This window comes from Dicentrarchus labrax, unplaced genomic scaffold (genome assembly GCF_905237075.1).
Source record: "Dicentrarchus labrax unplaced genomic scaffold, dlabrax2021, whole genome shotgun sequence".
Taxonomy (NCBI): Eukaryota; Metazoa; Chordata; class Actinopteri; family Moronidae; genus Dicentrarchus; species Dicentrarchus labrax.
Window position 1 is genome coordinate 21,048,640 of NW_026136710.1, and position 16,055 is coordinate 21,064,694.

The following is a 16,055-nucleotide window of genomic DNA, read 5'->3' on the forward strand; positions in this document are numbered from 1 at the left end:
TGAAAGAGCAGCAGGTGTACTTTTGCTAGAATGCAATGCCTTCTGCACTGGCCAATCACATACATGCAAGGGCAAGTACACTGTAACAATAAGACTCTTTGAATTCTTTGAAGTGTTGTTTTTACTTTTCTGTTGATGACAAATCTGTTCTGTTCTAACTCTTGGAAAGTAAGCTAAATGAAATTGATGAATTAGTCTTTTAAAATCTTTGGCAACTAAAACAACAATGTCAAGCTTTAGCCCACTCAGAAACAACAGCCATTATTCACACGGCTTCCAGGGTTCCTTGTCAGGAAACATAAACATAGGTTGTTCAAGACATGTGATCAAACTACCAATGCCAGCTGTTTTTCTAATGAAAACAGTCACACCATTGCAAATTAGCCAACTACTGTATCTCCCTGACAGGTGTAAAAATGCTCATGACATGTGATAACTGAGCTTTGAAGTAGGTGACAGGTCAATTACAGTGTGAAACTCAGAGCAGTGTCACTCACTGCAGAAGATCCAACCCTCATAATGAAGCATCAGGAAGAGGGAGCTGCTGAACTCCATCTGCTGATGAAGATCATGGGATATGATCAAAACTCCAGGTCGGCAACTAAACGGACCGTATGGCGAAATATTGTTTTGTCAACTGCTGTTTCCAAGATCAAGAATCAATCTTTGAAACTTAACTTTTAAGCCTACATGGACGACAATTCCTTCCTTAGTAAAAAAAAAAAAATCAAACTGTTGTTTTAGGCAAAAGGTATAAAATATAATCTTGCTACAACATATACAGAATACGGTGATCATTTTCAAGTACCTCTAATTGATGTTGTTTCACATGCAACTCACATTTTGGCAAATACAGAAGAAAATTAAATAATTGAGAATAAAACAATATATCAGGATAAATGACAAAAAACAGTTTGATTACATTTGACACCAGGACCTGAACAGACTCCATCCCTGGCAGTTTCATTGCATTCATGGCACCTTCAGCCAGCAAACGATGGTTTTTGGAGGGTGTTTGGATGTTTTTAGGGGAGCAGAGCTAGCTGTTGGGGGGTTGGGCTAGTACCTTGGCAGGAGGCCACGTTTCCCAGCCCCCACCACCCATTTACAGCTCAGAGAGAATCACCAGCCAGACCCAGTCAGCTTTCCAGTTTACACAGGATGCAAGCAGTCAGTTCATACCAAATACAATGCATTACTACCACTGAAGAAAAAGACTCTGCTGTGCAGGAAACAAACTGCTGGATGGAAACATACTCAGACCATTAGACACTACAGAACCATCCAACCATCCATTTGCAACATTGAAGACAGATGCACAAAAATAGAAACTCCACACAGAGGGGTAGGTTTGCTGCACCTGTGAGGGTAACAATGTAATAAAAAAAAAACTATACTGTATATCCTACCCTATAACTCTTCCGAAGACATTTACACCATTCACAATGGAAATCATTATCAGTATATCATCCTATGATACAGGTAGCATGGGACAGTAAACCAAAGTTAAAGACAATAAAATGAGAATTCATCAACAATTCTTTTTTTTATTAAAATCAAGTTATCAACAGTCGCCACAGGATACTCAAACTATTGCTGAAATTCTTCCTATTGAAATAATCTAAAACTATTTGAAACTTAAACTTGCACCTGACAGAGATTCTGAAGGCAATTAAGTTTTTCCAACACATGAATTCTCTACCAAACTGAGGTTTAAAACCAGAAAATTGAAATTCAGGGACCAGGGGTTGTACTTGTAAGTTTAATTTACATCAATAAGACTTCTTAGTAATTTAGTCAAATTTAACTGTAGTGTCATCAGTTAAAGCCACTTGACCAGCTGTTTTGCCATGCTAAGAGGATTGCTCTAGGGTTCATTCGGTCATTCCACCGCTTTGGTCCAAAATTAAATATCTTGACAATTACTGGATGGGTTGCCTCAAAACGTACACAGTGCCAGGAGGATGACTCATAATGACTTTGGTGATCGGCCAACTTTTTGTGTAGTGCCACCATTAGGTTTGAAATCAAAAGGTCAAACTAGGCAGTGCTGATCAAATATGAATCAAGATTCTGTTACTGCGTTGCCCATTTATTGCCTCAAATCTTGTCAGAACATATTTTAGTGTAGTGTTTAGCTGTAATAAGAGAAGGTTTGTGACCAGCTAGGCTGCCTGCGTGAAAATGGAGCCAAAAACAAGCGCAGCCCCCCGCAGTGCATCACCCACAAGCTCCACACTCTCATCCATATATGGTCACTTCTGGAGCCAAAAAACCAAGATGGGGATGGTCTTAATGACAAACTCGAGGCTTCAAAACGGTTGTTCACAAACCAACAGAGGGTTTGCACTTGGTCTACAGCCAAATATCTGCAAAACACTCATGTAAAAAAAATCCCACTTGATTCTAGACCTCTGAAAGCTGCCCACATCTCAGATCTTTTTAGTGATTGAAATAGGTGGGGTGTTGAGCCAAAAGAATGGATTACAAGTCAACTTAAAGAAATAACAATTCTTAAATTGACATATTTCTTCGATTGATATAACAAACGTTAAGATGATTACAATGGGAAGGATTTGGCAGTCAGTGCCAATTGGTTAGGGCAAATTAGTCCTCCTCCCCTCCCAAACACAAATCGGATAACATCAACACAATGTCAGGCTGAATAATGAAGTGAAAATGAAATGACAGTTCAGTCTGATTATCCAGCTAAATGTTTTGGAACTCAGCTGGAGGAAATGTGCAGATTTGTGGCTGTGATTGAGCACAATAACAACATTATGAAGCATATATTCAAACCTTAAATACTCTTTAACAAAAACCTGAAGCCAGAACGTAGAACCAAAATCTAAATTACCTCACAAGTCCAATGGTACAAATCTATTTGGTTTGGTAAGAGAGTTGTGGAATAGACTGGGGTCATTGGAAATCTTCCTGCTGTTAGCTTGTGTAGCTTGTGAGCTCATCCTCCCTTCTAAGTGTTTTTTTTCCCTAACAGCCGAGGATGAAGCCAGAGGATTTTGGACTTCAGCCCAGCATGTAAATTTATCTGCCATTTCCAAACAATTTCCATCAGGAGCCATTCAGACTGTGTAACAGGATAATTTGACAGCAGCCCAGTAGGAAAATGGCCAGTGAGGCAGTAATGTTTGATTTATTTCATATTTTTGTCCTCTATGGTTTGCTGTAGCCTTGTACAAAGGCCACAGCTGGATATGAGAGGTGGTTATAAATAAAAGATCAGCTAGTTGGTGATAAATGGAAGGATGGATGGACGGATGGATGGATGGATGAGAGAGCGATCAAGTCAACAAATGGACTGCTAGATATACAAATTAATATTGTAAATGGTTGAATAGTAAACAAATGAGTGAAGGCATCCGTAAGACAAATGGATGAAGGCAACATATAAAGTGATGAAAGAACAAATTAATGAATGTGAAAATGAGTGTTCAGGTGGAGGAATGGATAGACGGTAGGCTGAACTTTATAAATGTAAAAATTAACAAACCACCTGGATACGTGGATAAATGAATGAATTAAGAAATTAATGAATTATGATGATGGACCAATGGATGGATCACTGAACACTGTAAAGTAATATATTTACAAACTACCTAAAGGATATATGTATAGCTCAATGAATACATGAATGATGAATGGATGAACACAATACATTAATAAATAAATTGACCACCTATCTAATGAATATAAGAGTGAATGAATGAATGAACCACCTAATCAAAGAAATATTAAATGGATGGATGATTACAACAATAACAATTAAGCAAATTGACTACTTAATGAATGAATGAATAAACAAATGAAGGATCCAGGGAATAGATGCGCAGTCAAATTAATAAATTAAATAAATATAAAGTTAAATATATTAAAAATGAATGTATATGGAAATTGATGAGATGAGTTAGGAAATGACTGAACAACCAAAATGTTAAATGAATGAATGAATGAATACAGACCAATTCATTTTAAGCTGGAGTGAATGCATTAATAAATTAATGAATGAATGGATGAATGCACAGAGCAATAAATGGTCTCAACAAAAGAACTGACTGAATGAGTGAATAAAACACATGAAGAAGTGAGCCTCAGAGGAATATTTAAACAGATTCAAACGTGACCAGCAGCTATATTTAAATCCACCAGTGGAAAGACGTCTGTATGACAACTATTCCAGTACAACTGACACACTTGGCAAGAGGCAGATATGACCGGCATGTTCTCTCTCTTTGTGTGTGTGCACGTCTTTGTTCACAAGGTTGTCAGGGCCAAATCCTGTCCTCGTAACAGAAAGGAAGAGATCAAAACCAAAAGGCAGGAAGGTCTTTTTACCCCTAAAGTCTGAAAACTACTACGAGTCCTTCAAATGCCACACTGGACTCTTTTGCTTCCCTTTAGTTTCCTTCACTCTACTTTCTGTCTTCTCTTCATCCACAAGGCTCGACAGTAACGGTTGCCCAGTTGCCCTGGGCAACCAGGTTTGGCCCGCCGTCAATCATTTTGTTTGGTTTGATCGCCCCTGTTGGCAGCCACTTCTCCTGTTATTAGACAGAACCTCTGTGTCCCTCATCACTCACGTTCATCTCCAAAACACAAAGCTTCTTGTTAGAACAAGGAAAAGAAAAAAATGGATTATGTAAAGTATTTGAACGTAAAATCTAGCAGTTTAAAATATAAATATCCTAATTTTCTCAACAAACTTAAAGTTAGTTTCTAGCATTAAATAAGAGACAGAGACATTCAGATAGTGCTAGACCACATGAAAGTACAGGTGTAAATGCATCTAAGACACACTGAGGACGGACTGTGATCTTGACCACCTTCAGAGGTGGTCAGGGACACACTGTGACCACATGGAACAAAAGTGTAACTGCAATCCGGAAATGACTGACATACAGTCAGAAATAACTGTGTGTGCGATGGTCTGTGTTGCAATCACCTGTGCAGCTGTACTGCAACACACCAGGACAAACTGATACGACACTTTTTATACAAAGAAAATAATAACTTAATAAGTACTACATTCATCGTAGACAGCCTTTCACAAAGTTTAGAATGTTTCCCTTAACTCAACAACTCACAATTTTTTTTTTTAATGGAGTGTGGTGCTGATTTGCCACCAACTCAATTTACTCACGCACAGGTTCTTGCATTAATGGGGAGAGATTCGATCTCAATGAGAATAAGGAGAATGCATTAAAAATACCAGAGGTAAATGCAAAGACAAGATCAGATCATTTATTATCAGGCTATAGTGTCCCAATAGAGATTGGGAATCAAACAGTAAAGTCACTGATGTAGAAAAGGGACTGTGGTGTCTGGTGTTGTGATTTGACTAAAACCAAATGACATTGTCAAAGTTTTGCTGCAACTGAAAGGTGTATTGTACAGAAATGTCTGTACATCTGAATTATTGAGCAGGTGAATAACATGATAACTCCCCTGAACTGAAACCCAAACATCTTGTTTTCCAAAAGTAAATGTAACAGCCTACATATATTCATCATAATCTGTAACATCTTTTAACACAACTTTGATTTTTATAAACACGGAAATGCACTTCTTTGATAAGCTTTAATTAATAGATGTTCAAGACTAAAAGAAAAATAAATCCATAACATCAGATTCAGTCAACATGTCCAACAGCCTGCGCTCAAACGAAGCATATGTGATCATTTAATTTCAAAAACCTGAAGGTGGTCATCAAATTACAGCCAGCACATCAATCCTCTCTCTGTGTAATATTCCAGCAGCAGAATCAAACACCAACATCTGTATATTTTCTTAATTATCAATGTGTATCTTCTCATGGATGCATATGGTCCATGAGAACTGAGCGGGAAGATTACAGTGCAGATTCAAAACCAAGCAACACCTGGCGGCACCGCCAACGAACAAATGTTGCTTTTAAAAGAATAATATTTAAAGTTAAAGTGAATAATTCTTTGTTTATGAAGTTGGGAATATGTGGTGATGGTAGACATCTCTCTGGAAAACATAAAAATACAAAAAATATGCAACAGCTGTTGTTTTTAGTTGTCGTGAGGATGACTGACAGATAAGAAACGGAGAGCGCTCTATAGTTTTTGAACTTCAAATAACTGATGATGCTCGATAATAAAACAACCACATCCTCTGTTGTTGCTGCTCCCTGCATGATATAAAGACACCGTAAAAGTTGTGACAACAATATCTGCAACCAAGTCAAAGACCACTTTACAGCTGTCTCTGCTTATGTGGGAAATATGTAAAAAACGAATTATTTTAATAGCAAAATCCCTTCCATCTCTCTTCCTGTATAAACATATATATTATATCATTTATTTATTTTCTAATATATTTTTGATGATCAAGTATACATGCATTTAAACCAATTAAATGGGATTTGAGGCAGCTCCCCATCCAGCCAATAAAAACCACACTTGACCACTGGCTTGTATTTTGTACTAGCTAGCAGATCAATGGAAGGTGTGTGTTCGGAGGTCCGTTTGGAAAACCTTTTATTTCCAAAAGAGCGTGTTGTAAGTCATATATTTCTCTCACATCCTTCTCCTACTGATCAGTTCAGATGAGTGTACCTGGAGACCAACAGTCATCAACAACTCCAAAACTCACTAGAGCTCCGTATCCAACACGTTCTCACTCCCATGTCGTCAAATGCTGCCACTGGGTCAGAGGCCCTGCGCATCAAAATATGACACTGTAGGAATTCCTCTAGTGTCATTTAGAATAAATAAGCAACTTTTGGATAGAATTTCAAAATTAAGCTTGCGTGGTTAACGTTTTTGTTAGCTTTAGGAAAAGGTTGTGAGTTGCGTTACGTATCTGACATAACCTACAAACGTTACTTAAAAGAAACTGTTTACTCTTGGTTTCACACGGACACAAACAGCGTCTGCTGGGTTAAAGTCCTGTGTTTGTTTGAGCCATCCATCCACTCTTCCTCTTCCATAGATGGACTCTCTTGCTCCTTATACTACGTCAGTGGTTACCAACCTTTCTCTTTAAGGGACCCCTTTTCTATCATTTAGTAAATTGACAACTTCTGACTATGTGACACATTTACATGGCATTTTAAAACAACATTTATATTTGTGTAGGTGATCTAAACCGCTTAAAACCTGCTCAGCCCGGCGACCCGGTGGGTTTTAAGAGGATCGAGATAATTTCTATAAAATCCAAACCAGGCCTCTTTTGGAGACCTGCGTTCATTTGTCAAAACATGTAGCCACACCAGGCTTGTAAGGGAGACGTCTAAGGCATCTAATTGGGACCCTGCTTTTATTGGAAGTTTTAAGGTAGTAATCAAACTTAAAAAATAACAATATCATTTTGTTTTCTTTACAGAAACAAATGGAAGGCTGAGACAAAGACCTTACTGAGTACATTTTAACCTCTTAAAAATCAAGAAAGCATCATGACACCCTGTGAAGCCTTTGCGACCCCTTCCCAGTTGGGAACCACTGCACTACATCACCTGACTTTGACGTGTGTCACATTTGGAAGTGTAGGACCACTAGTCAGACAGCAGTATTTGACATTTGTGAGACCAGGTTGCCATCTGACTATATTCTCAAGGCCACGGCCACTTGTCAAGTATCCAATCAAATGTAAGGATTTGATCCAAATCCCCTTCGTAACTAACCAAGCCCACTTGTTCCATTTCACTGGGAAATAATTCACATTACAGAAACTTCCCTTTCACATGTGTTCATCCTCATCCTTTAGATGCCAGTAGCTCAGTCTGTGGAGAGTTGGCTTGGGAACCGGATGGTCACCGGTTCAAGTCCACCATGGACTGGTAGCTGGAGAGGTTCCAGTTCCACCTCCTGGGCACTGCCTTGATCAAGGCTGTGCCCCTACCTGCTCTCGGGGAACTCCACATGTGCATGTTTATAAGCCCTGTGTGTGACTGTATTTCAGGCCTATGTGTGTAAAACATTTATATCAACAGAAGTGCTTCACTCTGTTCCACTCTCAAGCTACATGCTGCAAAAAGAATAAGGTGAGCAATTAGCTAAAAACTACTCTATAATATGCTTCGTATCTGCATAATGATTTCCTACTGTCCTGCTTCTACACAACCGTTCACACCTCTGTCTCCCTCAGTGCGTTTACTGCTCGGACACAAGGTAAGTGACATGCTCACTCTGCTTTTATAAAAGAAGACATGCACATTGGGACTGACCTGGTGGCAGTGTGGGTTGGACTCTCTGCCGTATGAGTACGAACTCCTCTCTGTTTTACCTGCAAGAGGACGAAAGGAGAAGAGAGGGGGCAGTTAGCAGAGGCAGTCATCTCAACAAGGACAAATCCATATCATACCAGAATTCATCCATTCATTCACAACTCAGTCTGTAAAGCTATGGAATTACAGAGTTAGGGTTAGCACACCATAACTATTTAGACAGGTTAGAATATTTATTCATTCCTTCATAAAGCAGGGTCAACGAACTACACGACAATATAACTAAGAATTAATTCCTTCGTTCACTCAATTCAGAAGCATGAGTATTAATGAATTAAATTCAATTCAATTATTTGTCAATCCATCCATCCATCATTTTATTTTTCATTTGAGCACAACGACTACTAAAAGTTCAATCTAGTCCACTGTTAATGAAAAATAGGGCTATTTAAAATAAACACGATGATCAGTTATTGATTTCATTCATTCACTGAGTCACTCACTTATTGTGGACACTCCTACTAAAATTACATACATACAATATTTGATGTTAAAGTATAAATTTGGACGGATTTGTTTACCCACTAGGAATACATTTTCTCTGAACATCCAAAGTATAAGTCAATCTTTTCATTCATTTAAAAGCTCATTCATTCATTCATTCATTGACACTTTGTTTAGGAAGTAAAAGTGTGAGTAAAAGAGTTTCAGTAGAAAACAGCCGAAGCCATTTTCCATGATCAGTCTTCACAGTGTGTGTTCTGTATCTGCTCGCTGATCTCACAGCACAACAAAACGGACATCTGCTGCGCCTGCAATGCATACATCCACATACAGAGAAAAAAAGGATTTATGCTACAGGAGCCGGCTTTGAAAAGAGAAACATGTTCACTCTCCACTTTCTTTTAGGTGTAGATTTAGTTTCCTCTCTACAGACAAAACAAACTGAATATGAGACAAGGCATACGGTTTACAGGTCGCATTTACAATCTAGAAACCAAGACATTTGATATGTCTCAGATCTCTGTTGACGTAATGAAACTTTTTAGTAATGAAATGTGTTAAGGCAGAACTTAAGAGAAGATTCACATTAAGATACCTCTGTCATGTCTGTGCTACCCTTCTAAAGGTTTGCCATTTATGGTATAGTTCTGCTCTTTCTCCCATTGGACAACTGTTGGTCCATGGAGACTCATTAGTGTACTTTCCAGGCATCCAACACTACTGAAGAACTACCTAGATGTTTTAGTTAGTCTGCAATGATCATCATTTTGCATCACTGCTTGTACTGCCATTTCCCCGTCTATCACATGGGATGCATTGCATTGTGGGATACTGCGCAAAAAGTAATGTGCATGCCATTGACACAAGCTGGCCTCACAGACTTTTACGCCCCCCCCCCCACACACACACACAGACACAACATGTAACGTTAATGTCTCCTCATCTGTCTCAGTGCATCAAACTAACACACACCTTCTGGATTATTATCTTTGCACATTGAAAATATTCTTTGCACTTCATACTGTAAACTATTGCACATTCCTTGGACAATATTTTGCACCTTCAGCTTTAAAAACTAATACATAATAGACATATTTTGAAATAATAAAATATTTTTTCTTGTACATTTTTCCCTTTTTGCATTGATGTTTCTTGACTTCACAGTACTTGCATTTTATCCTCTTTATCTTCTCGTACAATGTTAATTGTTGAACACCAAACTACCAAGGTAAATTCCTTGTATGTAAAAAGGTACGTTGCAATAAACCTGATCTGATGGACACAAATGTTTTTCTATTTCATTACAGGAAGTCCATATACTACTTTATATAGTATTAATAGCACTGGTTCCAGACCTAGGGGTCCCGGCCAAAGCGTCATGTGGGTTTGCAATCTTGGCTTTAAGGGGAGTTAGACAACATTTAAAAAATACATATGGACTGGCGTATAGTATATTTTGGGACAATAAAATTAAACAGCGGATAAAACAGCAAATTTAGTGCACTATATAATACATACTGAATGATTTTAGTCATGATCTAGAAAGCAGAAAGCCACCACCTAATATCGTCATAGCAACTGTGTGGCACAGCCTAGCAAGTAGCAACCAATGCCCTAGCAACTGATTCAACTTTGTAGCAACTAAACGGCCTAGCAACCCTTCAGCAACCAACATGAACCACCTAAAGGCCGGACAATAGCAGGTAGCACACAATGCTGCAAAATCTGTGACGGCTGACAAATAAATACTGTCTCGCGTTGTGTATCAACCTTAAACTGCATGGTAACACCATAGCATCACATATTAATGCTTAGAAAGGTGTCTTACAACACCATTGTGGTTGCAACCATCTAGCAATACCATGAGGCTAAATTAAACTTGTTGGAGTTTTACCTGCAGCATTTGTGGTGAATTTCAGAGTATTTCCATATGGAGTCAACTCCATATGGAATGTGTCCAAATATTTGATTGAGTGACTTCTGTGGAAAGTTAAACTCTCTGCTCAGACCCCCTAAAGAGTGCATTTTGTAAGCAGACAATTTCAAGCCACCACTTTTCCCCTTGACAGGAGCCGGTTCTGTACAGGAACAACAGATGCTCTGTGCACTCTCGTACAGTTTTTCTCTGACTTTACGTATATAAACTATAGTTTTGTATCAGGTTGTCTGTCTCTACTTTGTAATTGTGCAGGTCTCTTGAGTCTTACCCTACATCACTCTACATTTATGGAGCACAGACATCTTCACCTGCTGTCTTTATAGAACATCTTTGGTCAAACATGTTTAAACGTGTGTTTGATTGAAATCAGACATCAGAGCTCTTAAAATGCGGGCCAAGGATTGATCAGTACATGACAGGAAGGTGAAGCCTCTTTGGCAGGTAACCCGCCATCATTTTAATACACAAACCGAGCGTGTCTGGCTGTGAAAAAGGTGTCTGATGAATTTTCGAAAAATGCACCAACCGCTGCGGCGTGTAGACAACAAAGCTAATTTCCTCTCCAGCTTCTGAACAGGCTTTCCTCTCCTCCGAGCCGCGGGACCACTTCGAGCCTATTTTTACCACACAGACCTTCTTCTTGGATAAAACCTTAAATCTTCAGCCAGTCTAAATATCAAACCACGGTTAGTGTGTAATTACATTCTGCGGTCGGTGCAGCCGTACGAGATGAAATGGAGGGGTTTTATAGCGAGCGTGTGTGGAGGAAAATGAAGCGTGTACACGGTGAAGGGTTTGAATCAGGCGTGTATAGACCAGCGCTGAATACACGCCAACATGGTAGTCGATGCAGAAGAGGTTGATAATTACAGGCGTACAGAATGGGAATGTGGTCGACTATGTGTGTGTGTGTCTGAGTGTGTGTGTGTGTGACCGATACAGCGGCCTCGGCTTCAGCTACGACTGATGCCAGCTGGACCGGTTTGGCACATATACAAAGACACCCACACACACACACACACACACACACACACACACACACACACCGCAACACACACACACACACACACACACACACACACACACACACACACACACACACACACACACACACAAACACACACAAAGTACTGGAAATCACTGGCACAGATGCACACACACACACACACACACACAGATGTGTAAATGTGTACATATACATACTGTATATATAGCACCATGTACACACACAGACACACACACATGCAAATGTACTTTTGCATGGTACCGAAATATATCCACATACAGGAGCTAATGCAGTTAAAAATACTAATTCAGGACCGCACACACACACACACACACACACACACACACACACACACACACACACACACACACACACACACACAAAAAACAAAGATCCATTTAGATTTAACATTGCATACACTGCTGCAAAAACTAAAAATCTTCCAACCAACATCCAAGGAAGATGCACAATTTCCACCTAAAATATAAAATATAAATGTATATAAAAATATTATATTTGAAATAATTCTACAATTTTCAAGCCTAAAACCCTTTAAAAGCAACACACACACACACACACACACACACACACACGTATATTCTTTTATAATAATTTTCAAATAATGAATGCCTAGTGTCACATGTTACACTGTAAAATAAAGCATTGTTTTATATGTAATAGAGGCTACAGAGGTTTTAAGAGAGTTAAGGGATTTATGCATGAAATAAAGATAATTAATAAAAAGAAATTGGTAATTTTTTTCGTTTCAGTTTTTCCTCTCATACGCTGACCAATTCATTAATTCATTCTTTGCTATCCAACACATATTAAATACAATTTTAAATACTGTATATAAACACATACATCAGTGGTGTGATCAAATATTAACAATAAACTACACAAAGATTCTACAATATTACAAATTATATTAACCAGGAATTCAGTGATTGTTCATTACACCACTTTTTTTATTTTTAACGTTTTTATACTGGAAAATACCTTAAAGGTGCAATAAATCCAGCTGCCTGAGCACAGACCGACAGGAATAAAAGATGAAAGATCATCACAGGGTTTAAGATAAATGTGATCAGGTGAAACGTTTGTTTTTGTTGTACACACACACAACCCCCCCAAAAAAAAAAGAAATAGAGGCCTTTATCATTAGCCCTGAGGAAATTGGACGAGAGGCTTTTGCATCTGTTAGAGAACTCTCCGCTTCTTCTTCTGACAAAAATAATGTTCACAGCACTGATCACCCCCTCAATCCACTCCTCTCATTGCTCAACTCTCGTCGCAGACACAGGACCTTAGAGTGGAGGAGGGCCAACGCTGGCAGGAGTTTTGTCTCGTCTGCCACGGCAGCTCTAAATAGAATACCCCGTTGAGCACTGTGTGTGTGTATATACCAACCTATGTGCTCTATGTACACACACTTATCTATCTATCTATCTATCTATCTATCTATCTATCTATCTATCTATCTATCTATCTATCTATCTATCTATCTAGCAAAATGTAATGCATTTTTCTTATTTTTTAGCATACTTCTGCAAGTTCTTTCAAAAGAAAAGCTAAGAAAATGTTTCCCCACCCCAAAAGACAAGTATATTGATATTTTGCCTTCATCGCTATTTTACCATTTCACATTTAAAGGAATAATTTGCCATTTGGTCCTCACATTTATAACCTATGATCAATTACCCTGTCCACAGACAATGTGTGCTCCCACCCAAGAGCATTAACAGTTGAAATATTGTCATGTCTACGTAGAACATGTAGATTCTTTTTTTTTACTTTTTACACAGATTGTTCATCAGCCCCTGCAGAGAATGTACAGTATGGATACAGTATATTTGACCATATCCAGAATTAAATTGTGTGTGCTTACATTTTGCTGTCAGTGAAACTATGACAAAAAGAATATAAAAATGTAAAACTAATTGTGATGTAGGTTGTTGGTACTTTAATGTATACTCTAATATCAGTACATAGTATCTCCCCATAACTGTGGAATTATTATTGTTGACAACCTAAAATTAGTAACAGTGAAGTTAAATGTTTCAGAATACACACCGCTTGTGTAAATGGTTTTGTTACGTAAAAAAACATGACAACTTATCGATGTGACTGAATACAGTTTATCATGCAGTTATTAATGTTTTGTAAATGCTATAATTACTGAAATAAGATAACAACAACCTGGATACAGAAGTTACGACAAATACCACAAAAATAAATTGTGAATTAAGTATCTCACAACTGTATAACCCCTGTACTTTACTTTTGTCCTAACAAGGCAACCTTTTCACCTCCACCATCTCTGCAGGCCGAGCTCATGTATTACACACACAAACAAAAATCCCTGGTATTTTAATTAGAAAAAAAGCCAGGCAGGGACGGAGCAGCACAGGATGGGAAGGGTCAGCCTCAAGATCACACACCCTGTCACAGTACCGTGAATGGACACACACACACACAGACACACACACACACACACACACACACACACACACACACACACACACACACACACACACACACAGGGACCAACAGGAATGCATCTAATTTCACTGCCTCCAACTGGAAAAGACATTTTGACAAAACAGACTAAAAAAAACAAAGTAGGGTTTATCTAATAAAAAAAAGACAACACGAAATACATCTGAATAAAAACCATTCAATCCTTTTCTTTATAAAATGGATTACTTATTTTAAAGAGGCCTTTGACATTTAGTGGGTATTAAATTTCTTCTAAATTATGACCATATAATTCTATTTTTCAGCAGTTTTGTTTTAATTTTGATCAGATAACCCACTGTATAATGACTCTTGGCCAGCCTTTTTAGGCACACAAATACAACACACATAAAGGGAAGGGAACAAAATCACAGAGGACACAGTGAAAAACTCAGTTCATCCAGAAAAATCTAATTAAATTTACAATTACAAAATACATTCAGCAGTCCAGCTGACAGACCACATCACTGCTGCAGTATTTTTTTATTCCTCAGTCTGTTTCATACACAGTGTTCTCTGATGCTATCAGACCACTTTGGATCTAATCCCAGCAGAACCTCCTCTCTTCTCGCCTCTACTCTCCAAAATAAAAGCACTTCTGTGAACCTTTTTGGCTTCTTCACTTTGTGCAGAACCTAATTTCCAGGAAGTGTTACAAAATGTGAAAGCGCTTCAAGGACCTTGTCAGCCTCAGAAGGCTCTTTGACAAAGCCCCTTTTATTAACGGTTTATTTGATCTGACAGTACCTTTAGGACCTTATTTCAAGGTTTAAAATCAATCAGAGAGGGTACCTTCAAGAACCCCATCTTAAAAAGAAACTCACTTTTTAACCATTACTCACAAAGATGTGAACAGGGACTGTGACACCTCAACACGTTTGTTGAAAACCCTCCTTAAAAGGGTGAACATGTGTTTCCAAGAACCTTTGGCATTTTGGAGAATGAAAGTGCCTTCACGAAAGGTTCTCAAACCACTACAATGCTTCAAAGAACACTGGAAAAAGGGAACCTTCTTCCTTGGAAGGCTTGTTGAAAAACCCTTTGTAATCATTTCTTGTACCTGGACGTTTCTATAATCCTCCAACAATCCGCAAAAGACTTCAGTTGTGCTTCAGGCAACTGCTAACACTAAATGGTCGTTCAGGTACCTTCTTGGCGCAAATGATTCATGAAAGAATAATAAAGTAACTGTACCTTGAAGGAACCTCATGGTTTTCAAAAACATTAACTTGATCTGGCAATGTTTCTAGGAACCTTAGAACATTCTTAGAAAAACCCTAGTTAAAAAGTGCTCAAACCCTGATGCCAATTCGAGGAATCTTTGACCATTGTGAGGTCTTAAGAAAACAGCAGTTTCTCAAACAATGACAGTGACTTTACTAACATCCAAAATATTCATTCTTCCTCTCTAGAGAGCTCCATCATTTAAAAAAAAACAATTCTTGAACCCTAACTGTTTCTCAAAACCTTAACACAATTGGATGTTGCACAGTCTTTCGTGGATTGTTAAGGAACTTCATGGCGTGTCTGCAACCTCTAAGATATAAACAGTTGTTTTGGTATGTTCTTCATGCAAACACTTTGTTCCTTGAAGTAACCTCATTAATCTCAGAGGACTGCAAACCTGTTTATAAGGTTGATTTGATTCTGATGACACTTCCAGGAACTCATAACAGGGTTTAGTAAACTCAAACATAGAAGCAGGGCCTCTGAATTCTCAGAACATTCCTAGAAAACCCATCCTTAAAGAGTTTTCAAACTCTAATGGTGCTTCTAGGAACACAGGAACCAGGATAACTCTTCACAAACTGGGAGCCTTAATTTATGCTTCTCAAACCACAAGGGAACAGGGGAACCTTGGATGGCTCATGGAAAAACAG

At 38.4% G+C, this 16,055-nt stretch overlaps 1 protein-coding gene across 4 annotated transcripts in view; it reads right to left on the bottom strand.

Annotated features, from left to right (window-relative positions):
* Nucleotides 1-16,055, bottom strand: part of LOC127370171 (transcription factor 4) — a 237,152-nt gene that overhangs the window by 123,461 nt on the left and 97,636 nt on the right. For all 4 annotated transcript variants that reach the window (XM_051411970.1, XM_051411968.1, XM_051411969.1 and 1 more), the window contains one exon: nucleotides 8,210-8,268. In XM_051411970.1, the coding sequence (XP_051267930.1) occupies nucleotides 8,210-8,268 (59 nt within the window). The remainder of the gene's footprint in view (nucleotides 1-8,209; nucleotides 8,269-16,055) is intronic.